This window comes from Diabrotica virgifera, chromosome 5 (genome assembly GCF_917563875.1).
Source record: "Diabrotica virgifera virgifera chromosome 5, PGI_DIABVI_V3a".
In the NCBI taxonomy this organism is placed as follows: Eukaryota; Metazoa; Arthropoda; class Insecta; order Coleoptera; family Chrysomelidae; genus Diabrotica; species Diabrotica virgifera.
Window position 1 is genome coordinate 231004847 of NC_065447.1, and position 27030 is coordinate 231031876.

At 33.1% G+C, this 27030-nt stretch overlaps 1 protein-coding gene and 1 long non-coding RNA gene across 2 annotated transcripts in view; one reads left to right on the plus strand and one right to left on the minus strand.

Annotated features, from left to right (window-relative positions):
* Nucleotides 1–26717, plus strand: part of LOC114327184 (hyccin) — a 29893-nt gene extending 3176 nt beyond the window's left edge. Inside the window, exons 2-6 of the mRNA XM_028275715.2 lie at nucleotides 2414–2578; nucleotides 6681–6976; nucleotides 10479–10699; nucleotides 14111–14254; nucleotides 25958–26717. Coding sequence (XP_028131516.1) covers nucleotides 2414–2578; nucleotides 6681–6976; nucleotides 10479–10699; nucleotides 14111–14254; nucleotides 25958–26220 — 1089 coding nt within the window. The 3' untranslated portion in view covers nucleotides 26221–26717. The remainder of the gene's footprint in view (nucleotides 1–2413; nucleotides 2579–6680; nucleotides 6977–10478; nucleotides 10700–14110; nucleotides 14255–25957) is intronic.
* Nucleotides 19014–20809, minus strand: LOC114327185 (uncharacterized). The gene is made up of 2 exons (XR_003651955.2): nucleotides 20485–20809; nucleotides 19014–20005 (listed from the first exon to the last, which is right to left on the minus strand). It is a non-coding gene; the product is annotated as an uncharacterized LOC114327185 (long non-coding RNA).
* Nucleotides 26718–27030: the final 313 nt, after the last annotated feature.

Sequence of the window (27030 nt, forward strand, 5' to 3'; positions counted from 1 at the left end):
AATAACTCAAATAATAATATTTGAGTTATCCTCCCTCTCAAAAAGGTCCGGAACATTGTTTAAATAATTAAAATGTCAAAAAATGAAGGAAAAATTCGATTTTTTTCTTCGTTTTTTGATTATAACTTTAAAAGTATTCATTTTCCAGAAAAGATGCACTGACATAAAAGTTGCATAATTAAATTTTCTACAATATAAAATTAGTTAAAAATTGAAAAAATAGTCACCCTTGTTGCAAAATAGCAACATTTGCGAAAAAAAACCATACAAAAACAAGTACTCGCATTTTACGTTTTTCAACCATTTATGCTACACTTATGACCTTCATATTTTACCCAGAAAAACTTTATGATACATTAAAACAATATTGTAAATTTCATTAAGATCGGTTCAATAGATTTTGCAAAATAAATTTTGCAATCCAGCTTTCGCAAAAACAATTCATTTTTTAAAAATGTTACAGGACTGAAAATAAAGCAGATAGCAAGTTGAAATTTCTTTTGCTTATAGAAGTGTACTGTACCTTTCATCTGCAATTTGCAAAATTAAAATCGATTAACTACCACAGCGTCAGGAATTTTTTTAAATAAACATTAATTATTGGTGCTACGCGCAGGACAGCGGTGTTCGATTCACATGAAGTTGATTTCCACCAAAATTTCTTCCAATCTTCATCTAATATATTATTTTCTTACTCTATATTTTGTTGTATTTTAATATTTTAATTCCACAAAAATCAAACTAATTTTATTATTGTTTGTGAAATATTGTTTAAACAATTGTATATGTTTAAAAATAATAAACATTTATTCTCAAGTTAAAATATATGAACAAAGAAAGTTTTTGCTAAAAAAAGTGTTATTTCAAAGGATAGAGTATGTGTTTTTATTTTGCAATAAACAAATTTATTTATTTATATCGAAATGTAATAAAAATTAAAATGTATCAATAATTATCAAAGGTCATTGGAATGCCCAATCAGAGCAAACTATCCGGTGTCCTGCGCGCAACACCAATAATTAATGTTTATTTAAAAAAATTCCTGACGCCGTGGTGGTTAATTGATTTTAGTTTTGCAAATTGAAAATGAAAGGCACAGTACACTTCTATAAGCAAAAAAAAATCAACTTGCTATCTGCTTTATTTTCAGTCCTGTACCAGTTTGAAAAAATGAATTTTTTTTGCGAAAGCTGGATTGCAAAATCTATTGAACCGATCTTAATGAAATTTACAGTATTGTTTAACTGTATCATATAGTTTTTCTGGGTGAAATTTGAAGGTCCTAAGTTTAGCATAAATGGTTGAAAAACGTAAAATGCAAATACTTCTTTTTGTATAGTTTTTCCCAATTATTGCTATTTTGCAACAAAGGTGACTATTTTTTAAATTTTCAACCAACTCTATATTGTAAGAAATTTAATTACACAACTTTTATGTCAATACAACTTTTCTCGGAAATGAATACTCTTAAAGTTATAATCAAAAAACGAAGAAAAAAATCGAATTTTTCCTTCATTTTTTGACATTTTGATTATTTAAACAATGTTCCGGACCATTTTGAGAGGGAGAATAACTCAAATATTATTAATTGAGTTATTTTCAAGCAATTTCTGCAAAAAAATTTGAGTCACCTCTCAACGTCCAAATGTACTAATATTTTTACAGATGCGCCCTGGTCTAGAGTGAAAGTGACATTTTTATATTTGGATGCATAGTTTCAAGTTCATGAGGATGACCTGGTGCATTGTCCAGAAACAAAAAAATTCCGGAACCAGTCAAAAAAGTAGCTCTTGTAACACACATGTTTTTATTAGCATGTCAAAACATTGGCAGGTCATCCTTGTTTTGATTTTTGAATGGACAAGGATTTATAGATCTATAAAGCATCAATGGTTTAATAACACAATCGCCAGATGCATTAGAACAAAGCAGCAGTGTAACTCTATCCTTTGCTGCCTTAAATCCACGGACAGACATTTCGCTTTTAGAAATGAGCGTTTTATTTGGCATTCTCTTATACTCTCTGGATACCCCATTCAATCTGTGAATAAAGAAATCTTAAGCCACGAATATAGGAATTGGATCCATTCAATCTGTGAATAAAGAAATCTTAAGCCGCGAATATAGGAATCGGATCCCTTTTTTTAAACCGTGAATAGTGAAAACTCCAGTGAAGGAAATGCAAATAAGAAACTTTTACTATATGTGAATATATGTATTTCATATTAGCATTTGTCTGGACACCGAAATACTTTTTTGTTTCTAATACTTTCCATGATATTATTAATTGTCGTCAACAATATCTTAAAGGTCTTTTATTGTCTTTAAGCATCATCACATCATGAAGATTCACTAATTTTATTTATTTATCCACAGTTCTTTTTGTCAGTCTAACATGTATGTTTTGTTTTAGTTAATTGAGGGCATTTGTCAACAGTTATTAAACTTCTACAGATCTGGCGAAACCCACTTAAAAAGGTTTACAATCCAATTTATTCCTACTCTAGTATTTTTACACCTTTCAGATAAATCATACTCTGCAGTCCAAACACTACTAGTGAGTTTATACAATCTAGAGGTAAGTCAAATTGTAATTGTTTAAGTTTAGTTAGAGTATATGAATGTGGTTTGATATTATTCTTGTCTATACAAGAAAACTTGATTTTTGTTATTTTTCTCATTTATTTCTCAACATAGTCTACTTTTTGACTTCTTACTATACTTAATAAAACTCATTTTCAACCATTTATCAATACAATATTTGAATAATTTTGCCTTATCTCCATCTTATCTTTGGTATACACAGTTCTAGATCTAGTAAATATGATGGGTTATTAATCAATTTATATCCCAATTACTGCAAGTTTGTATGTGCAGTGGCCTTTTTATGAGTGTTTTGAACACTCTCTCAGCCATACACCACACTTTTATTGAAAAAAACAAGTTTTTTCCTGAAATTGGCATCGATGTAGACCACTAAAGCTGCCCAGTGTAGGTCAGTTATTTATATATGTTTTTTCAAGTAATCTCAGTGAATAGTACCTTCCATTTGACCATTTCCAATGTATGTAAATGAACCCATGTTTAATCATCAAAATTATGTATCACTGAAAAAATTTTTATGTGAAATTGTAGCATTAATATTTTCAGGATGTTACATATATCTTACAAATGTATATTTATTATTTTCTCGCCAACTCTAAGCTGATGTGTTTAGAGGCCCTCCACTATCTCACGAATTTTGATTCTATGATCTGCCATTATCATAAATATCATGAACTTGGGTTAGTAACAATTTCTTCAAAATGCATTTTAACGATAATATTATACTGAACAAAATTGTAGCAGGTAAAAAATGAACAAAGTGGTTTTTTAAAGAGTGTGCTAAGTGCAATATTAAGCGAGATATTAAAGACCAAAGCCGTTTTTTATTTTGTGTGAAATTTAATCGATGTATTCAATGCCATCTAGCGGAGAGCGAATAAATTGTATGCATGCTAATGAGAAAGGATTTTATAGTGCTTAAAATAAGCTTTAAAATGAGCACTGTTAAAAGTCTTTTGTACGTAAAATGAGTGAGCTGTAATGAAAAAAAGAGGAACATCTAATGGTTTTTTTTTAAATCAATGGATTTCATAAGTGCCATTTCCACCAAATTTAAAATTAATCGTATTCCATCTAGAATCAACTTTAATATAAAGAGTTTGATGGATTCTAGCAGTTTCGCTGCTTTGAAACACATATTTTTTGAAAAATCACGATTTTAAGAAAAATAATTTTTTGAATTTAAAAAAAAAAACACCTTTTTTTCATTATATCTCAAAAATAATAAAAGATGCGTAAAAAAGTGTAGTAATAAAAAAATAGGTTTTTTTTGACAAAAATTTTGGTTTGTTTGTTTTTCCTATCACACAAAAATTGACGAAGACATGATGGATTAAAAAGCGCGCGGTAGCGCAGCCACAGTCTCTCTCGAGCCCTTTGACCCTTCACCGTTTCAAAATAAAAGGTTTTTCACTACATATTATAATGAAAAAAGTTGTAGCTCTTTTAATTACCTTCAAAATGGTTTTTTATAAGTTGTGATAGCTTCAAAATTGAAGTAGTTGTGGCCCAAAAACTAAATCGTACATATTCAATGTTTTAATTTAGGGGTAGTTTTAAGGGTTAAAGAACTTGAGCATATGATTTTCCAGCATAGCTTTTTCGAGAACGTGGAACGATATTTAAATCCTTTTTAGTTTGTCAAAAAAAAATTTTTATACAATTTTTAATCGAGGGGTTGATTTTAAGGGTTGAAAGGGGTTAACAATTAAATAATTAAGATAGAAAACGTAAAATATTATTTACTCTATATTTAGGTCTTCTTGTCAAATCAAATTATTTTTTTGTAAATTTGTTCTATTTAGGGGTTGTTTTTAAGGGTTGAAAGGGGGTTAACAATATGATAATTAAGATAGAGAACGTAAAATATCATTTACTCTATAGTTAAATCTTTTTATGTCATACTAAATTAATTTTTTGTAAATTTTTTCGATTTACAAAAGGGTACATCTACAGGGTACCAGGTTTCTCCCCATATGATAATCTGACGCGCTCGAGTAACTGCAAAAATCCCCGCTTGGGCTCCCCTACCATTACAATGGTATTTTAGAAAAAAGTTATTGCCGCTCCTGGGTAACACCTCTCGAAAAAAGTCAGCTTCGAAAGTTTTAATGAAGTCTTATAATGATCAAATTATTATTTTTCTCATGATCATCTTTCAGTGCGTCACAGTTTTTCGATTTCTTTCTAACGCATTAAATTGTATATGACAGAAAAAAAGGCACGTCGGTGATTACTTTGGTAATTATTCTAGTTCGGTGATTATTCTAGTTGTCGATAGATGGCGCCATAATAAAAAAAATATTTTTTTTAATTAGATAATAATATTACAAATATAATCTGTATAATTTATAAGACTATACAAATCAAAGAAAATACCATTTTATAAATGCAAAAAACACATTTGATTTGTTTTTATTCCAAATTGAAAATAAAATGTGACAACTGTCAGATTTAACTAAAATGTCATGTTAGAATAAATGTCATAAATGTGTATTATCACGGACTTACCCTTTTTCCTATCATTTGTTACGCACTGAAAAATGCTCATGAAAAGGACAATATCAAACATTTTGTATGCTTACCACTTAAATTCCTTTTTATATGTTTTATACTAAAATAGTGTAGAATATCCCCCCATTTCGTCTTTCCTCTGCTTCTTGCTTCCTGTTTATCACATCTGCCTTCTTAAATCTTGTTCCGCTGTCTCCATCCATCTAGTCCTTGGTATATCTCTCTTGGCCTTCCCTCTCCTGTTGGATTTGTTGGAATTAACCTAGTCATCTCATGTTTTGCTCCTTGACAAAGGATGAAATTTTTCATCTTTATACTGTTCGCGGACTGCCTGGGTTTGTTCTTTCTACCTTTAGATTCTTTTTATACCTCTCAAAATATCTTTTTGCATTTTATACTTTTTATCATTTTCTAGCTGGAAAGATGAAAGCATAACCATTTTATTGGACAAGCAACCAAGTCTTACATGCATACATCTTTCTTACCATATATATTACTGGTGAATAATTTTGGAAAAATGTTATAACTAAATATAGGAATGATTAACCTATGTAAATATAAGAGTATTAGGTGTTCGCCACTTGTACGGTTTGATAACTATTTAAAGGGAACGCATTTCTTTATTTCTTTTGTTTATAAAAACATTTTACTTTTCAATGTAGTGTCTCACTCGTTCAACACACTTATTCTACTATATTCTGATTAGAAACTCCTTCATTATAGAGTGATAAATCAAACTCATATAATAGCTACAGTAAAACCTGTCATATCCGGATCAATGTGGCGACAGACCTTTTCGGATATGAAAATATCCGGATATCAAGACCACTTCTTTTCTAGTCTCTGACATGTTTTCTCCTTCATACATTCCAATAATCAACGCCGTCAATAACTTTCGTTGATAGACACGTTTTATAGATTCTATAATACATTATTTCGCCATCGTTTAGTTCTTTTGGGTCGGGATGAGAGTGTTCGTTGTCCAACAGCAGGACTGCCTTTCTCGGTAGATTTCGGTAGATCCGGACGGCAGAACCGTCCGGATATGGGGAGGTCCGGATATGACAGGTTCGGATGTGGCACTTTATGTACTTACATTAGTGATTAATCTTGAATTAAATGAAAATATCTTGGACTATTAAAGTTAAGCTTGGACATATGCTTAGAATATCATGGGTGAATCATGTCATAAACAATGAAGTTTTGATAGTAATAGGAAAAAATAGAGAACTGTTAACCTTAATCAAGAAATACTGCATACCTAGGACATATATTTTGACACCAGAGATATGAGCTCTGAAAACTAATCGTAGAAGGAAATATAGAGTTTATATACAGTTTATCAAAATTATTGCCAACATTCACTGATGAAGCCGAACTTAAAGAAGTTGTTTTACAATTGGAAATCAATTATTTCTCACTCCTCCTTGGCTCTTATGGCAAGTAACATTTGTTAAGAGTCGTTTCAGTTAATATCATGTATAAGAAGACGAATCAGTATTTTTTTTATTTTATAATATTTATATAGAAAAAACGAACATTCGATATATTTATGATTGTAGGTAATAGATTCAAAAGGTCAGCCACGGACTCTATCCTTCAGGATACCGAGTATAGCTCAGTCTTCGATCTTCCATGACTCCAACAACTTAGAACCGGCCTTTATAGCTGAAACTTCCCTTAGGAGATGGGAAGAATGTAATACGAAATTAGTAAGTTGGGGTCCCCTACCCCAAGTTGATTGTCTGAATGCTCAGAACAGGCAACGAGTTGCAACAGCTCTGATTTTTTTGTACAATCAACAAATAGCCAATGTTATAATACAGGGAATAGAACATACTTGTAGAGGAATTTCTAGGTAAGACATACTTATTTAGCTGATTCATTAAAGCCGATATTCTCTTACAGGTGATTCCTATCATATACTATTGTCTCGAGTCATTGCTACCATAGAATCTTTTGTTAAACAAATTCAGCAAGTTGCGTGGAATAACTCACCTAAACTGATCTAGTAACTATCTAAGAGAACTAATAAATGATAGCACAAATGATTATTTCCTCTGAAGAGCCACTACAGATGGAAGCTGTATTTGATGAATATCTCCAGGAAACATTTCAGCCAAATAAAGGTGATAACACATTTCAGAGGGAAAACGTCACACAGGAAGGAGGTGAAATTAAACTAATCAGTCCAAAAGAAGCGTTCAACAAAATTAAAGCAAACATATCCCAAGAAAGCACCGGGTTCTGGGTTTGATTTAAATGTTGAGGAAATCCTAAAACAACTCTCTAAAAAGCCATAGAAAAGCTGACATATATATTTATGTTATAAATGCCTTGTTCAGATTAAGATATACTCCAAAAATATCGATAGTAGCAGAGGTCATAATGATCTTTAAAACCGGAAAGCAGCCCAATACAGTATCATTGTACAGGCCGATTTCCGTACTACTTTTAATTTCAGAGTTATAGTAGAAGCTATTGCTGAAAAGGCTGAATCTTCTCATGGAAGTCCATCGAATAATGGATATAACAGAGAGGTCACTAAAAGAAAAGAAAGTTTGCTCCGCTGTTTTCCTAGTTGTGGCGCAAGCTGTTGATAAAGGACTTAAATATAAATTCAGCAGGATTTTGCCAAGTAAATATACAAAATTATTGGAATCATACATTTAAGATAGAGTGTTTAGGGTTAAGCAAGAAGAAACCTACTCGGAATTAAAAGAAATCAATGCAGGTGTACCACAAGATAGTGTAATAGGACCAGCCTTGTACCTATTATACACTAGAGATATCCTTGAATTAAATCATATGGACATTATGGCATCCAGCTGTGGGGTTCAAGGAAAGGGTAATAGGATAATAAAGGGTATACTGCAAATGATTGTATAGGTTAATATTTGTGTAATATATTAACATAACCTAAGAGCTACTAGTGAGTTTGTCCTTAGTCTCGAATGCTGAGTCATAATTTAGGCCACAAAAAAAGTGCTTCATAAAATAATATTGTTTGATCAGATTGTAATGTTATTAAGGATCTACCTTGTATTTATTTTAATCTTTGCTCTTTCATGTTGTACTGATTTGTACTTCCTCATTTATTCATTTTTAATTTCATCTCTCATCCATCAAGGCATCGTCTGTTCTTCCCTTTTATTATTACTTTAATATTTATGATCAAAGAACATAATGTGTTTAATAGCGGCTTTATAAAGCTTACTTTAAATTTTTTTGGTAGTTTTTACTTTCCCATTTCGCCATTATGTGTTAATTTGATATTTATCTGTAACGCTAATTCTGATGCCTTCAAATGTTGATTCCTTATTGTACCGGGTGTCCCAATAAGAATGGCTCTCGGCCATATCTCAGGAACCGTTTATAGTACAGCTTTGAGAAAAAAATAATTATAACAAAAGTTGCCTCGGGAAAAGCCTGGAAATTATTTTCATAATTGTAGGTCCACCGCTAGAGGGCGTAATTGAATATCGAAAATTAAAAAATCAAAATTTTACAAAATTTACCTAATGAAAGGGCACTGGAAATCCAATCATCGTATTCTTCATAAAATTCTGCGCATATTTGATTTCACAAGTTTAAGTCTACCTTTGCAAATAAGAGGTGGGGTGAGTGGGAACCTTCTTATGAAAAATGGCTGTAAGTCTGGTTCTGGTTAAAATGCCGTACCGAATAAACAAGACAAGCTTTTATTAAATTTATGCCGCTACTTTGTAACCGCAATCTTTCCTTCAATCTCCGTTGCAAAATGGTTAAGTGCTTTGTATGGTCCATATTGTTATACGGCATGGAGACATGGACGTTGAAAATATCTTCCATTAATAAGTTGGAGGCCTTCAAAATGTGGACCTTGCGAAGATTGTTCCGCAAAGATAGGGTGAGAAACGAGAAAGTCTTAAGAATAGCAAATACTGAGAGAGAATTGTGTTTGTAGACTTCAAACAGGCATACGACTCAGTCAAAAGGAACAAACTACTGTACTATATATTGGCTGAATTGGCAATACCACACAAGCTAATAAGACTCATTAAAGCCACAATGGATGAAACTCAGGCATGTGTACGAATACAAAACCGCCCTACAGACTTTTTCAAAATTTCGCAGGGACTAAAGCAGGTAGATGGGCTGGCCCCAACATTGTTTAACCTGGCACTGGAGTATGCTTTTAGGCAAATGCAAACTGGACGAGGAAACCTACTGACCAACCGAACGGTTCAACTATCCGCTTATGCCGATGATATTAATATTATGAGTAGAACATCAACAGGAGCACAGGAAACATACGCAGAGTTAAAAACACAAACAAAAATGCTAGGTCTGGAAATTAACACAGAAAAAACAAAAATAATGACTCCGACGAGAAGAAATATAGTCCCACAAAACATTATACATGAAGATGACATTGAAACGGTTGGAAAGTTTACATACCTGGGAGTAGAAATATATGCCGACGGATCAGAAGATGGAGAAATACGGAAGAGAATAACGCAGGCAAACAGAACTTATTTTGCCCTCTCCCATATATTTCGGTCTAAAAGTGTCCACCGAAATACAAAAGATGAGAATCTATAAAACTTTAATTCGACCAATAACATGCTATGGCAGTGAAGCCTGGGTCCTGAAAGAAACTTCCAAAAACAAACTCGACACATTCGAAAGGAAAGTACTGAGGAGAATACTAGGACCTGTGGGGGAAAACGAAATCTTCAGAAGTCGATACAACGACGAACTTTATCAACTTTATAGGGAAGCACCCCTGTCAGACTTCATTAGAATACAAAGATTGCAATGGGTCGGACATATGATAAGAATGGGAGAGGATAGGCTAGAAAGCGCTGGGAAGACACAGTAAACAACGACGCACAAGCCCTTTTAGGAGTCCGTGTATGGAGAAGAGCAGCCACAGACAAGCAAGGGTGGAGGCAAAAAATAAAGGAGGCCAAGGCTCAATTTGGGCTGTAGTGCCGTAGAAGAAGAAGAAGAAAAGAGAAAATTGCTCAACTTGATCAAGGCACTCAAAATTGGATACTTGGGCCATATCCTGAGAGGGGAAAAATACGAAGTCCCTCAACTAATCATCCAAGGAAATATTGAGGGCAAAAATGGATTAGGTCGCAAACAAATGTCATGGCTGCGAAATCTGGCCATGCATAACTAACACTGGCGAACTTTTGCATGCCGCAAAAGACATACGTCTGACCTTAAAATAATTTGCCAACGCACTATAGGTGCACGGCACCATAAGAAGAAGAAGTTCTTCCTTTACCCTTCTCTTTCATCGCCTTAGCAATTGTACCATTCTCGAGATACATTCTTTGCAGCTACTGAATGTTATTCTTGTCATTTAGGTTAATAACACAAGGATTCAGCAATCAACCAGACAGCAATAGGAGCTCAGTAGCTAGTGACAGTAGTATTCAACACGGAATTACGCCAAGGGTCCCAGTTTCTAGTCCTCTTTTAATCGAACTGCTCCATATAATCTACCATGCAGCAGAAAGATGTGCATCTGGTGGTCTCCAAGCGCTTCATGATGTCATATATAGGGCAAAGTATGAATCTTACACGGGTAAGTGTATAGGTTTAAGGTTATTACTTATATGAATAATTAAAATTGTGGATTATTCCCAGTAACTATAGTAGTTAATCTAAAAAGACAACAAGAAAATACTTTTGGAACTATTTAGTTAGGTGTATATGTTATGCCGGATTTATACTCAGCCATTGCTGCCGTTGCCGGAAATATTGACCGAAATACGATATCGACGCGAGTGAGGTGTTCACATCAGTTCCTCGCCAATGTCCTCACAACTAATTACCGAACGACTCTCAAGAATGGAATGTGACGACAGCATCGTCTTGCTCCCTTACTCGGGTGAGAGTGAGAGAGAGAGTAGTCGAATGTGAATGTTTACTCGCGCTCGCGCTGCCAGTCCTTTGACTTCCATCTCGAAAACCGACTTTTGAGGGAGCGCCGTGCAATGGCAGTAGCATTAGCAGCGGCAGCGCGAGTGAGCTATTTACACATTCACGCTGCCCAATTCCCTGTCCAACAGGACTGAGTATAAATGCGGTATTACTGTTAAAACGCGAATATCGGATAATATAAGAATTACCCAGATAGAGTTAGAATTATTTAAACATAGTGGATAAAGCTATAGGAAAAGTCAAACAATACGGAATGCACGTAATTTTCCCCTTGTTGCCATATTCTAAATTTGCAAAAATATATAGGGAATAATCAGATCTTTTTGACATGCCTGATATGCCACTCCTATTGCATCGAGCATTTTATTGGCTAGAAGTAGTGACGATTATATATGACGTCATAATTATATTTGATCAAATGGTATGATGGTAAATGGTAATTGACGTCTTTCATATTGGAGGTTAAATATAATGTCAAATTATTATTGTTTTCAAATTATATTTTATTTATTCAGTTTATTTTTTAACCCTTTCCCTTCCCTATTCTTGATTGGTCGATTAGGTTCGTAATAGTTTTGTGGTATGGTAGGTTTAGTTAGGCGTTAATTTTAAAAAATGTTGCTGGCTAAATGGATACAGCTCCTAAAAGCCATAAATGGAGAAGAAGAAAAATAAACAAACAAAAATCTTACATAACCTTCTATATTACAACATGATTTTGACACTTATATTATATTACACATAGTTATCTTTGTTTCGCACTTTTAAAGACAAAGAGAAATAGTGTAGCCGGTACAACGGACTGTCAATACGGATGGAATGGCCCCGTCCCATTCAAACAGTGAAGCGAGATTGCGGCCAACTTACAAGTGAGAGGTCCTAGAGAGAGACAGAGCATGCCAGGGAAAATTTTCTACAACTACCACCAGAGTTGCCAGATGTGACTTTATAAGTCCCCCACTTAGAAACTGAAATTCCCTCAAATTGAAGCTCAAATTGCTTAAATTTAAATTGTTGCCGCATTTTAATAAATTAGTACTCAAATGTAGAGAACAGTAAACCAAAATTATACTGCTTATCAACAGAAGGCCCTGGAAATAATTCGTAGGTCCTATCGTCTTCGATTACAGTTGAGTCTGCGAGTCTTTACCCGTGCGTCATTAATACCTGGCGAGATAAAACACATACTTTTTATCTAGCATCATTCTCTTCCATGTATGAAACTCATGACAAACCAGCTGCCGTTTGTTATTAAGTAACAACACATGTTATTTTTATGAACCATCTAGACTCAGTGCATTGAAAAGAGATAGGTACAAAAAAAGACGATTCGGTATGTTTTCATATTTTAAGCACAATTTGTTTGACGTTTCTGATTTGTTTAATTTTGTGGCTGTCAGTCAGTTGAACTTTTTGCGGATTTTGTCGAATTTTTGCGTTTTGAAGTTTCTTTATATTACACAAACAGTTGTTTTCACAACTAATTTTATATTGGGCTTTGAAATTTTAAGATAAATAATTATATTTAGGCAATTAATATTTAAAACATACAAAGCTAACGTCATTCACACAGTAAAGAAATGAAGAAGTGTTTAGATTTCCGTCAAAGTGAATAAAATAACAAAAATAAAATATGTTATTTTTTTATAAATTGTTTATTTATTTATTAATCAATAGTAATAAAAGAATTTATTAAGCTACTTCAAATGTAGCTGTAATTCTGCGCAAAAATTTTGAAGCAAAACTTACATTTGACATACTATATATTTGATAACGTCAAATTTTATAATAAAACCCGTAATCGGAACAGTAGCCACTTTCTGTCAGTTGTTGCGTGAAATAGATTTCCGACTTATTTCGTATGCTTTAAGTGATGACGCACGGGTAAAGACTCGCGGACTCAACTGTATATGAGAGTATTATACAGGGTAGCGAGAAAGTATGGAAACACGGTGATTTCTCGGAAACCGCTCGAACGATTTTTATAAATTTTGGTGGGTAGGGGTGTCCTAATGCGGCCGATATTATAGGGGTATTTACATTGTTGTCAAATTTTTCGTTTTTCTGGAAATCCAATGAACTTTCTTATTTTAAATGGAACACCCTGTATATTTTTTGCGTTTTGAAGTCCTTAAGAAATATTGATTATTTTTCATGTTATGTTCCCTATACCTAAATGCCATAATTTGGGAGTTATTGCTACATTTATTAAAAAAAAATTTAACAATTTATAAAAATCAATTTTTTCGGCCCAGGTAGACATTATTTTAGGTTCTTTGGTGTTTATGGTGTTTCCATACTTTCTCGCTACCCTGTATACAGTTCTATGTATATACGCAAATTTAATTTACCATGACCCCTTAAAATCTCTCATAATTGCCCCCCCCCCCCCCCCAACCATTTCTGCTTAGAAAAATTCCTCTAGACGCTTTCAAATTACTCCAAAATTATGGGAAAATACCCCAAGCTAGCAACCCTAGCAATTTTTTTGTTTACGAAAGATGGCGATTATCTTTTATGCTTCCCTGACTAGACTCTCGTCCTGGCCGCATTAAATTCACTTCTTGCCCATTCCATCCGTATTGACAGTTCGTTGAGCCGGTAGCTGTTTTGGTAAATACACATTTATGTTTTGTATTCGGCAACAGCGCTTTCCTGCTAAACCTAACGGTAGCAAAGAAACTAATATATATGAGGAAAATTTTGTTGAATTTGTTTGTCGTCAAGTTTGTACTGGTGGGTTATTATGTCGCTAAATCTATGACGTGCATTCCTAATTGTTTGACTTTTAGTTTACATATTTTTGAATATTTCGTTGTTTTCTCGATTTATCCTGTTAATACTATATTATAGAGCTTATGTATAGGAAACTCATTGTCATACATTGATATATCGACCTTTGTAACGTAACAGTAATCCAAAAAAATTGTTTTCGATGACTATGTAATGTACCATGAAATAATTTGTTTTGTTGAGATAATATTTAGTGTTTTTTCCTCCTGTTAATAAACGATACCAAAATTTTGACGATTCTCGCTTTCTTCTTTTGCAGAGGTGCTGTTAGCTGGTAACGCCATCAAAAATCTCATTCATAACTCACCTTCGATATCTGGTAGTGCTCCTAGGCCGTCCCATACCCATAGCATATCAAAATCTATGATAACAAATGCTTCGTTCAGGACGAAAAAGCTTCCTGGTAAGTATGACCGAAGCCAAACAATGTTTATTTTGAAATATGACGTCATCTCATTGACTTTATTTTTGAAGATGATTTGTCGGAAGCAGAAGTTAAAAATATGCTCCACGTGAGACATTTGGTCAAGAAGCATCGAAGACATAGTAATGCTCTTCACGTGATTCCGATGGATAGATAATTGGTTGAGAGGATAGAAGCTTGTCTAGGTATTAAAGCTACTGCAGTATATTTATTTATGTTCACCCACTTCAAGTTTTTATGTTCCTTATTTTTTCTGATTTAGAATATGACCATATTTATCTACATTCTTGTAAGAAGTTAAACTTTGTCCCAGGAAATTTAATGTATCTCTTCTCCGTTTAAAAGAATTCTCAAGAAACTTGTTTGATTAGGTAGAGGCTGTACTACTTTTCTGTTAAAGCTATATAAAATTTGTAGCTTCCTGTTTTCTATTTGTTCTATATACTTTATTAGACTTTACGTTCTATAGAATAAGATAATTCTCCAAGCTTTCAGCCAGTGCGTTCTCTCATCCAAACTTGTGATGGTAGTTACAAGAACAATATTAGAATTATACAATACACAACACAGAACATATGTTACAGTTCAAGTTTATTATCCAGTTGGAGTTGACTTTTCCTAGTTCGAGTCGACTCAGACGGCTGGTTTTAGTAAAAGTTGATTATAAATATAAAATGAAGATTTTTATTCAACATTTACTAGTAAAAGTAGACTCCAACTAGTTAAAGTATACGCTTCCCAATGCCATTTAGTAAAAGTTGATTCACACAAACAACCGATTTTAGAAATTAAATGTTACTGTATATTATGTTCAAATCGTGATATTTATAGTCCAGGCTGTATCGTCGCCCCCCGTTAGGTAAATTATTCCAGGTCGATTCTTTTGCACAAACTTACTCAAAAAGAGGTCCTTATAACGAAAGGTGGTACCGTAATCGAAAAATTGTTTAAACAATTTTTTTAAACAAATTCACAAAAAAAATCACTTCGGACATTTTTTTACATCATTTGGGTCATTCTGAGCAAAAGAGGCCTTTTGTGATTTTTCTGTAAAATTTATTGTTCTCGAGTTATACGCGATTTAAAATTTGAAAAATGCGAAAATGACCATTTTCAAGGCTTAATAACTCAGTTAAAAAATTATTATGAAAGTCAGAAAGTCACCAAATCAAATTTTAACGACCTCCCTACAAGGTACTGAAGAAATATTTGTCATTATTGTATTACTAAGCTGTTATTTTTAATTATTAACAATGAGCGCTAGGAGCGTATTGAGGCGGCTGTCAATGTGAGTGCGACTGAGATGCACCATTGGACGGTCGGAATGGAGGATCTTACTCGCACTCACATTGACGGCCGCCTCAATACGCTTTTAGCGCTCATTGTTGGTAATTAAAAATAACAGCTTAGTAATAAAATAATGACAAAAATTTCTTCAAGATCTTGTAGGGGGGCTTTAAACTTTGATTAGGTGACTTTCTGACTTTCATAATAATAGTTTTTAATCGAGTTATTAAGCCTTAAAAATGGTCATTTCGCATTTTTCTAACAAGGGTCTTTTTTTCTAACAATCTACTTTTACTAACAAGGGTTAGGAAGAGTCAACTTCAACTAGTAAAAGTTAATTTAAATTTTTCAAATCAACTTTTACTGCTCGTTTCAGTTGGAGTTGACTCGAACTAGGAAAAGTCAACTCTAACTGAGAATCAACTTGAACTGTAACATATACAATAGCACGCTACACACAATCGATTTATCTACATAACTACACACTGAGATTCGTAGCCCATTACACTTCAGTCCAGTGTAACCACAATAAAACATCGACACACAGCTTCCCATCCGCCAGCTGCGGGTCGGAGATGGCAGCTACTGCTCACTGTGGTTACAGTTCCGGCAAAAAGCCTCTTCACTACAGAGCACTTTCACCTCGGCAGGTTCCGATTCATTTCATCGCATAACTGCCGCTGGTCGGCCGCCTGCCGGTAGTCGATGAGTTCCTTTCAATTCAGTACATTGATTGGAACTGATTTCACGAAATTCACGATCCTCTATTCTCTTCTTGAGTACACTCTCGGTAGCCATTACTCCTTGGTTCCATTGGAGAGGTGGCACGTAGTGGGATTGGGCTGGTATTGGAATGCGTGTGGTTCTCTGAACGCCAGGCTGTAGGCATATCGTTACAAACTCTCATAAAAACATCAGCGGAAACATTAATAAGGACACAACGTAAATGGAGAGATAACTGATTGTAACAAGCTTTAGAGAAGTCATTATCGAACGTATTACGAGACAAAAATGGAAAGGAGGACATGTTGATAGAATCAAAGTGGAGACCACGGGCAGACATGCGGAGCCGGAAAAGACCTCCAACGGGATGGACAGACGACCTCAATCAGTGCTGATTGATGATTTACTTCTAAAAAGGAGTGTTATTCGACCCATATGTTTTATTTCTCTTGATTTCTTGATAAAAAGTTTTAATATCGTTAGTAACAATATGATTTTACATCACCTAACTTTTTTTCCCACCACTTTCGCTTTTTTAAATTCGTTTTGCTTAGCTTTTTCTGTTACGGCTATTTGAAATGTGAACTTCTTATTGGGAAGAGTTCCTATTGAACTTATATTTGTTCTGTAGAAGATACTTCTAAAACAACATTTTACTTTCTATAGAAAAGGCCAAGACAATAGCTTATAAATATTTCCGCTATAATCCCTTGTTGCTTTACAGAATGTGTCGAACTGGCTATATCTTAGTAACCAACAGATAGTGACAGGAAAAAAAGGGCAACTAACTCGACCAAGTCATGGTCAAAATGTACCCCTTTATATTTAATTGTTTTAAAGAAAACGTAATAACATATTAATACTAGTTTCTTTTTGGGCACACCGAATAAATACCGATTCTATCGAGCCCTCACATACTTAATACAAATGAAAATTCAGTAAGATATAGTTAATTGTATAATTTGAAGATTCAGCAACGCCCCCTGTTATTGATCCCAACATAAATCCGATAGCCAACATTGTTGGAGCACCCTGTATATTAGAACTGATCTAGGACTTTTTGAATTGTGTAACAATTGCGCACAGTGTGGTTGGCAGCATTGTTTAGTTTTACTGAGCTTAATGTGCTGTTTTTCCGATGCTTCATTGCTTTCGTTTTTGTGAACTTATAGCTTTTTGTAGAACGAGTTTTATATGTTTGATGTTTGGGTATTTTTCGATATTTTGTCAGGTGAATTTAAACGAAGAACAATGTATTTGTTTAAAATTCTTTAAACTTGGTTCAAAATTTTACTGGCCATTGCAAGTGGCTTTTAAAATTAATGTTTTAAAGCTTTGTGAGTCGCTATCATGGGCGGTTCAAAAGATTTAAAAAAAATAGGGCCTTGTGAGCGGACTACCAGTAGCATGTTTAACGAATGTAGAGTCTGGTGGGGTTAAATCATCGTCTAATCATTCATGAGATGGTAAACATTTTAACCCAAAAACCGGACAACACCGAGCACACCACAGCAAGCTGCGTTTGAAAAGCACTCCCACCATGTAATTTTAGACCCTTTAAAAATTGCACATGTATCACAGATGAAGAATGGTTTCTTGACGCTAAGACATATAGATATAGAAGAATTCCTTGTTTTAGCCAACGTGTCCAGTCCTTTCTATCCTGCCATTCTACATCTTTTAGGTCTTGTTCTTTGCATGACCTTGTCCACTTCATCCCTCCCTGATCTCCGAGTATGCCTTTTTTGTCTTTACTATATGGGCTCCAATCTGAAATCTTTGTATACCCATCTTGTACGATATGCTCTTTTCACGTGTCCATACCAAATTAAACGTTTCTCTACAATGTAGCTTGGTATGTCTTGTTCTATACCATTCTTCTATTTATCACCTCTTTTCTAATACGATACAATATTGTTATTATACAACTCCATATCACTTGCTGTAATGTTGGACCTCTTTCGTTTTTTTTTTGTGACACAATTGTCTGCTCCGTAGTCCTTACACTAGACACTAAGGTGTTTTATATTTTTTTCTGTGTATTTGTGGTAACCTGTTTATCCCATAGTATCCCGTTTAGTTGTTTGATACGTGTTCTCGTCTGTTCTCTAGTCTGGTGGTTGTCTCTTGATCGGTGGTTCTGTAACAAAAAAGAAGAACTTCTGTTGGAGTAAATGTAAAGAGAGTGATAAACTCCAACACAAGTAGAAAAAAGAAAAAAGTTTAATGTAAGCTAATGCCTATATATAGCCTATCAGCTATATAGCTGATGGAACAAAATTGACAAAAATATAGGTGGCTTTAACGTTGAAAAGCCGAAGTAATAAAAATACTACTTTTGCAGTAGTATTAGTGGAGGGAAATGGAAGGATGTAGAAAGTGAAGAGAAGGGGATGGACTGATAATAGATATATGAATAGACAGAGGCAAACTGAATGAAGTTAGCCTAGCGATATATGCAAGAGAACGACTGCTTGACACTCAAGGATGGATACGGCCAATTTTTCATGCCTGTCAAAGACGGTAGCTCAAAGTAGATAGTGATGATGACTAAGAATGGAAATATTAAGATAAGAATAATGTACTGAACCTGAATAAAGATGAATAAAACCAAACAAATCATGGGCGCCAAGAAAATGATTTTCGATCACTCTCCCAGGTATCTTACACTGCTGTCAAATATTAAATCAGTAAGTATCAGTATATAAAGGAATAATAATAAATGATATAACAAAGTAAACAAATATTTATTAGATATAACTACTAGATCTTCACAATCTCTGGGTTACACAAAGTGCATATTATGTGACTCTAAAATGACATGCGTTATACAAAAGTTTTTTTTTTTATAATTGGCTTTGGCATGAACCAATTAGCCAGTTATACAAAAGTTATATCTAAGATAACAATAATGTTACCTGTTACAAAATTACATCTTACTTATATACATGGTACAACTCACATGAGACTTTTATCAAATGGTTATAGTACGCTTGCTACGTACAACTAAATTAAATACCGACAAATATGAAAAATGTATAAATCAGCAGGCACAAGCCTGACTAAAGAAAATACAAGAAAATGAGTTAAGGAAAGTTAAACATACAAATGCATAAAATAAATTGAAGGTAAGATAAATACTTAAACAACGACCTGAATTAACCGAACAAATGAAGAAACGCAAATGAACAACGAAATATCTGAGAAACAAGCAACTAATACAAGCTAAATGTACATAATGACATGAAATCGACCTAAATTAACAATGAAATATAAAAAGTAATACCTTTTTGGCAGATACGCCGAGCTCAACGTACAGTACCGCAAAATTATACATGAGTTTGGAAACTTACTAAACTTATATGTACCTATATTAAAAACCAAATAAATGCAAGCTAAATCTTAAGAAAAATAATTAATAAACATAATGCATTAACCAAATGTCTGTGATATTAAACACAATAGTTACTAAAATCACAAAACTTAAATGTTCCCAAACAAATCCCTTCATCGAACGACTTCAAGATAAAGTTCGATGCTGCAATCCATAAAATGAGCACACGGAGAGTGCTAACCTGTCCTATCCGTAGGTGCAGATGTAAAGATGACAGAAAATGGAGCTGGAACGCTCCAGCTTGCTTGTTCCCCCAAGTGACTAATGGTTGGAAATTGTCCTACCTCTCAGATGGTATTGAGAGGTCTAAGTTTTCACGGGAGTGGCTAAAAAAACACAATTCCCGTTTACTTTAATTTCTTAAGTGTAAGCAAAGGAAAGAAAGAAGTTTTTTAGGATAAATCATAATGTAAAAAAGGCCATTACTTACACACAAAAAGAAATCTCTAATTACTGAACTACTTGACCTTTTGACAAGAATCTATGTGATAATTTCTAATTACAGACATGTGGATTTGGGATTTAAATACAGAATATGATTTCTTTAAAATACTTATAGGATACTTGTTAATGATGGAATACAAAGATAAAATTAAGATAAGACATAGATACAGATAAATAGCTAAAAATTAAAGTTAGGATTTTCTCTGAATGAATACTACTTAAAAATGGTGGAATAATTAACAGATACTAAATTCACTGAATAAATTTACACTAAGATTTAATTGGAAAGATTATATATGTCACCATGAAACAGAGTGACAACAGGCTGTTATAAAAAATTAATATAAAAAAATGTAGTTACCATGTGACTCGATGATTTTATACAGAAAACCCCATTGGATGGATTACTTATTTCTCCTAAATACTCCTGATTACATTTGGTGATCCATACTTCGGAATTCACATTTTTTTACTGAAACTAGGTATTAACCTGTACTTGACCTAAATTTGTCAAATACCACCCCGAACAATTTCCAACTAAGAGTGAAAGCTGCGGTTCTTTTCGTCTGTCACAAGGACGACCTCAGAACACGAAGTAATATTCACCGCTACCAACCCACGAAACTAACAGGTAGTTTTAAGTTGGTTTAATGGTGACGTTTTGAAAATAAATAATTTTTTTAAAATATAAGAGACAATAATGTTTCTAAATGGAGAATTACAAGAAAATTAGAGAAATTTAATTAAGAGATCAAAAGAAAATGATTATAAAAAATAATTAAAGAGTTCAAAAAAGATTTCGTAACGTGTCAAACCGTTACAGTTCCATTCTTTGAGATTATGAATCCTAAGTATTTTAATTTTTGAGTTCAGGTTTTAGCTCTGTTGTTAAGTATTCGGTCTTTTCTAGGTTTATTTTTTGTGTACTCCTCTTGTAGTTTTCAGAGCATATAGGATAGATCTTCATCTTAAGCCGTTACCACTTGGTCATCCGCAAAACTTAGTATGTACTTACAAGATGTCGTCTCGGATTGGTATTTCCATACCTTCACATTTTGTTTTCCATGGCTTTAATATTTATTCTAGGAATGTCTTGAACGGCGTCGGAGATGTAGATCATCTCTGCAGTAAGCCTTTTGTGGTCTTAAAATCACCAACACCATCACACTAAGACGTGGTCAATCTTATTCACTACACTAGTTCAGAGCACCTTCCAGGTTTATTTATTAATATTTTTGTATTAAATACGCATTTTTAGAATTTATATCGTATTTGTCTGTATATAGTATATAATCCTCTGATTTTATTATTATTAACGTAGAGTCATGTTAATTGTTTTTTGTGAATTCTGTATCCTAATTATTATATCTCTACTTTGTTATTATTAAATTAAAAAAAATAGATGTGTTAAGATTCTCCCTCTCTATTTTTATTGTGGAAGTTATTGTTGTATGATATTTTGTTACAGTAATTAGTGTGGTTTTCTTTATATTAAACAATAAGTTTGTTACTTAAGATGGAAAATAGACGGCAATGAAGCACTAAACCTACCAAAAATTTGCAACTCGAAGAATATCGACAGGAATGAGTTTAATTTTGTTACTTGTAGGTTTTCGATGTTGCTGAACACAAATATGATAACAGCGATGGTCCTCGAGGTATCTGGTGCCTAGGGTTGACATCGTCTTCTGGAGTTTTATGATATTTTCATTCGAAATCAGTAGAAAGTCTTTACGCGTGGGTTTCCGAGGTCGCTGAAAACGAATATGATAATGACGATGTTTCTTGAGCTACCTGCTGCCCAGGTGGACCTCATCTCCTGGAGGTTCATGTTAATTTTGTTCTAAATCAGTCTATAGTCTGCATTAAATGTACTCGGGGGTTGTCGAGGTCGCTATATCGACGGTTAAACTGCAAAACCTCGTAAGTCGATTTTTGGTTCGTTATGACTTTTATACTTTTGTGATATTATAATACCACACCTCCTGATAATTTAATACATGGCGCTCCTGTAAATTAATTGGGAGAATCTTCTGAAAATGGGCGACAAAAATTGGAAACGGAGACGGCGAAGATGGACCAGGACGAAGATGCAGAGAACCCAGGGAACAAAGACAAAGTGATAAAATGTAAGTAAGAATGTCTATCTTTATTAAAAATGCTTCCCTCGTTTTATATTATTATTGAACATTGAATATTTATCTTTGCTGATTTTCGAATAATTTATGAAGTATCGATTTTTTTTTAAGAATATCTATGAATTTTGAAATATGAAGTGATTTTTGAATTGAATATTTTTATCAAAGTTTATTATATATGCTATTCTTGAATTTTTATTGAATTTTGAATCTTTATTGAATTTATTTGAAAAATCTCTATCCGATTTCGATTTTTAGTACGGTTATTTTTGAATATTTTATGGAATATCGAATTTTTTTCAAAAATGTCTATCGAATTTTGAGATATGAACTGATTTTGAATATTTTTATCTAACTTTTGCATATGCTATTTTTGAATTTTTATTGAATTTTTGTCGAATATGTATACTATTCTTGAATTTTTATTAGCCAGTTATCTTATTACATATTGATATTTATTGAGTATATTTAGTACATTTTCATCGATTTTGTGTTAAATTTTGTATGATATGAACCTGAATTAATAATTTTTGTGTGATAAATGATATATAAATGATTTTTTTTTAATGAATAATGATTAGTGATGACATACGTTAATATAAGAGCTTAAGACAAACATTGCTATAAGCAAGAGATTTATTTTTAACGAACCGACCCGATGCGTCGAGATAAGGAATTTGGAGAAGAACTATATAGATAAGAAGAAGAACTAACAATAGTATAAGCTAAATATTATGAGACAACTTGAGACAATAAGAAACCCACTGCTCTTGTCAAATTAGGAAGGTACTAAGTGATTTATAGAAGCTTGAAAGCTTATTAGAGACCCACTCTGTGTTTTGAGAGTACCTATTTTACTCATGATTATTCGTGAATAAACAGCGGCCTCAAAGCAAGGGATTGAGGTTGTGATATTTTTAGAAGAATTTGAACCGCATAAACTACCTATTTCGTGTTTTGAGTTAACTATACCACCTCAATGGTGCGTACAGATCAGGGCGAAAATTCGGGTTAATATTGGCGGAGAACTAAGACATCCGAGTGAAACCTCTTTTATTAAGGTAAAACGAAGGTATCGGAGCTAGTATATGAAGTGATGATTATGATGTTATATGAAATGATATATGAGATAAATTATATATGATTGTTATATGAAATATGTATATGAAGATGAATTATGTACACTGTATAAGTGTTATTATGTGGAGAAAAATGAAGAAATGTATAGTTGTACCTAGTACCAGACAAGAAGAAGAATAAAAAAAAAAGAGAAATTTTAGTAAAATATGTGGGAAAAATGAAAGAAGACACATAAAAATTGCAAGAAAAGAAGCAAAATTAAGAAGATGCTAAGCAAGTAAGTAGCTAATCATTGAATTATGTCTAAGAATTAAAGTTGTAATTTTTTTTCTCTAAAGTAATGTTAATTATAAATAACTTATTTTTAAATGTAGATAATGAATTCAGGTTAAATTTTCGCGGAAAATGGAAGTGTTTGAATTAAGGATAGACAATATCTTACAATAAGTGTTAGTAGATAGTAAGAAAAGGGACACAAAAAGTGAAGTTTTTAGAGAGATTAAATCTTTATTATAGTTACAAGAGAATTTTTTTAGAAACATATATAGAAGAATTAGAAGTTTTTTAGAGACATATTAGAAGTTTTTAGAGAGATTACATTTTTATTATAGGTAACATTATTTTAGAGTTAGTAAGACATATATAAATAAATCAAAAGAAGACTGAAATAGGAATTATTAATAGAGTAAAGGATACATTTTTTTACTTATTCGAGTAATATTAGCTTAGCTTAGGACTTTTAGGTAGATACGAGATTTTTAGTTAGGTATTCCCCCGCTTATATGAGATGCCTATAGGCACTAAAAAACTATTTAAAAGTTAGGATCAATTTCATTCACTGTGGACACTGTTTTGATGAAGTGAATTAGTGAACGAAAAAAAAAAGGACGAAAAGACACGACGTGAAAGTACGTGAACTAGTAATAGGTTATAAAATATCAGTTGTAGTATAGGGAAAATATGAACTTTTGTGTAAAATAGGAAAAAGAATATACATGTTTAGGGAAAAATTGATTGATCTGAAATGTAATGTTACAGTTAGTTAGCATAGTTAGGAAATTTAATTTTTCAAAATAGTATTAGGTAACCATAAACATTTTTGTAAAAGGGAAAGAGGAGCATCACATTTTAAAAATATGTAATTTTAACAAAACGGGGAGGTGTGGTATTATAATATCACCCTGTACAAAATATGTTTAAAACTCATTCAAAGTCATTAATCCATGTAGTATCTGTTCTTGTATCAATAACCGCAAGTAACATTGAATTGTCATGCTTTGTTATTATTTAAATGTGTATATAAACATTAACTCGGTGGAGAAAGATTATTGTACTTAGTATTTAATTAACGTAAGGTAGGTCGCTACTGATATATGTAAACAGATTGTTATGGTTAGTCATTGATGGAGTTGAGTGTAAATAATATAATGTATTTGAACTGAGAAGAGAGTTTTAATTAATTACGACCTAGAAGGCAGTAACAACACACTATTTATTACACTTTGTTGGTTTATAATTTTACATATCTTTTAAACTACGAAAGCTTGTAAGACAATATTAAAATTTAACTAGTACCATTAAATTTTAATATTGACTTACAAGCTTCCGTAGTTTAAAAGATATTTAAAATTATAAACCAACAAAGTATAAAAGTCATAACGAACCAAAAATCGACTTACGAAGTTTTGCAGTTTAACCGTCGATATGATAAATAGAAAATATGATAAGGATGGTTCTCGAACTATCTGGTGCCCTGGGGGATCTCGTCTCCTGGAAATGCATGTTAAATTCATTCTAAATCAGTCGACACTCATTACTCGGGGTGTGATGGTACACAACAACCCTCACGGAATTTTCCTAATTTATTTGTTATAAAAATAAGGTCATAATATTATAGTTGCAATTTGTATAATTTATTACGATAGTAGCAAAGTTCAAAGTATTGAACTCATTTGAAAGACTGCAAAGAAAGCACACGTCATTATTGAAATACGTATAGTACCTAACCATATATGGTCATACATATTGGCACTGTCTTTAACTATAACAGATATAAATAGGAAGGTCGAGTACCTGAGACATCTTTGTTGTCGTTGCACTCTGTCGCGCTAGTCAGGGGATCTAGTTACCGAGAAATGGGTTATACGCGACCTATCTCAAGTTCAACGTAATGTAATTGTACATTTAACTATATAAGAATAAAGTTTCTGAAAAAGTTTAAGTTCGTTTGTTCGGGGTAGTTCTTCGTCTAGCAACCCCCAACCTCACAGGGGGGTTTTCGAGGTCGCTGAACACGATCATGGTGTCCAGGGTAGACCTACTCACTGCACTATACTGTGTAAGAATTTGTTGGTTCTCCTATAAACTTTTCTTATTTATAGACTGGCTTCACGTAGAGATCATTATTCTTGTGGATATTTTTCGAGTTGATAATTTTTCATTTTGTCACCATGAATTTTGTTCACCAATTTTCCTGACACTTTCCAAATCAACTGTAAAAAGTTGCATAGCGATTCATTTTGCTGCAGAATATTGATAGGTTAAGTGCTTTTTGGTGCTTCATTGCTTCGACTAAGATTTGAAATCCTTATTTAACGAAATTATTTTTAATTCCAGATGACATTCCGATTCAAGATCCCAACCAAACGGCCCAAGGTGAAGCGACGCTGGACTCGATCACCGAGGAGCTGGAGGAAACCGAAAAGTCGAAGAGTAAAGGCGCTCTGAAGCACCTGACTAAAATACCGGGTATCGGTAAGAAACACAAAGCGAAAAACACCCCACACGGCGACCAGGTCGACTTGGCCAGTAGCGGAGAGGCTAATAACGAAAATTTATCGATTGATTCTAACCATACTGTTCACGTTAGTGCTGTCTAATGCAGGTTCTAGAATTATAAATAGATGAATATGATGTAGGTTAGAAGAAATGGGGTATCTAGGGGCCGATTGTAGATCAATATTTAGAAACAAACAATATGGTGCCTGGTATAAAACTAATTTTAACGATATTCTTCATTCCTGTAAAATAGTACTTTTTCGGTACTTATTTACTATTAATATACAGCACACACGAGTTGATAGAGTTTGAAACGATGTTGAAATGGAAACGGTATTGAAGTCGTGTAATATCAACAAGAATCTACAATTAATAAGTATTTTGAAAATACTACTTTACTTGTGTTGCTTTCTGCACGTACGATGGCATCTATATAACATATGAGACCATCGGAAGGGCAGTATGGATAAATACGTTCAATCTAGAACTCACTGGTTTCTCCTCTTCGAATGACTGTGTGTTTATTACACACAAATAACAGGCAAGAAGATTGTATGTAGCTCTATTTAAAACAAGTAAAATAAAACAGAATAGCATACATGCATTTATTATTAAATCATCAATATATATATAAATTTAAATAAGATGTGACAAACGAGACAAAAACCAGTATTTATTTATATTTGAGAATATGATAGAAGATGATTGTACAAGCGACAATAATACGAAAGATTAAATTAATATAGCTCGAATATTGCAGGTCGTTAGGGGTTCTAGATTATAGATACTGAAGGATGCTAATAACCGACTTAAAGGGTTTCTGAAAAGATATGAACCACTTTGAAGAATCAATGTTTGTAGAGCTTTCAGAAACATTACTAACATTGGTTATATTCTTTATTTTATATAAA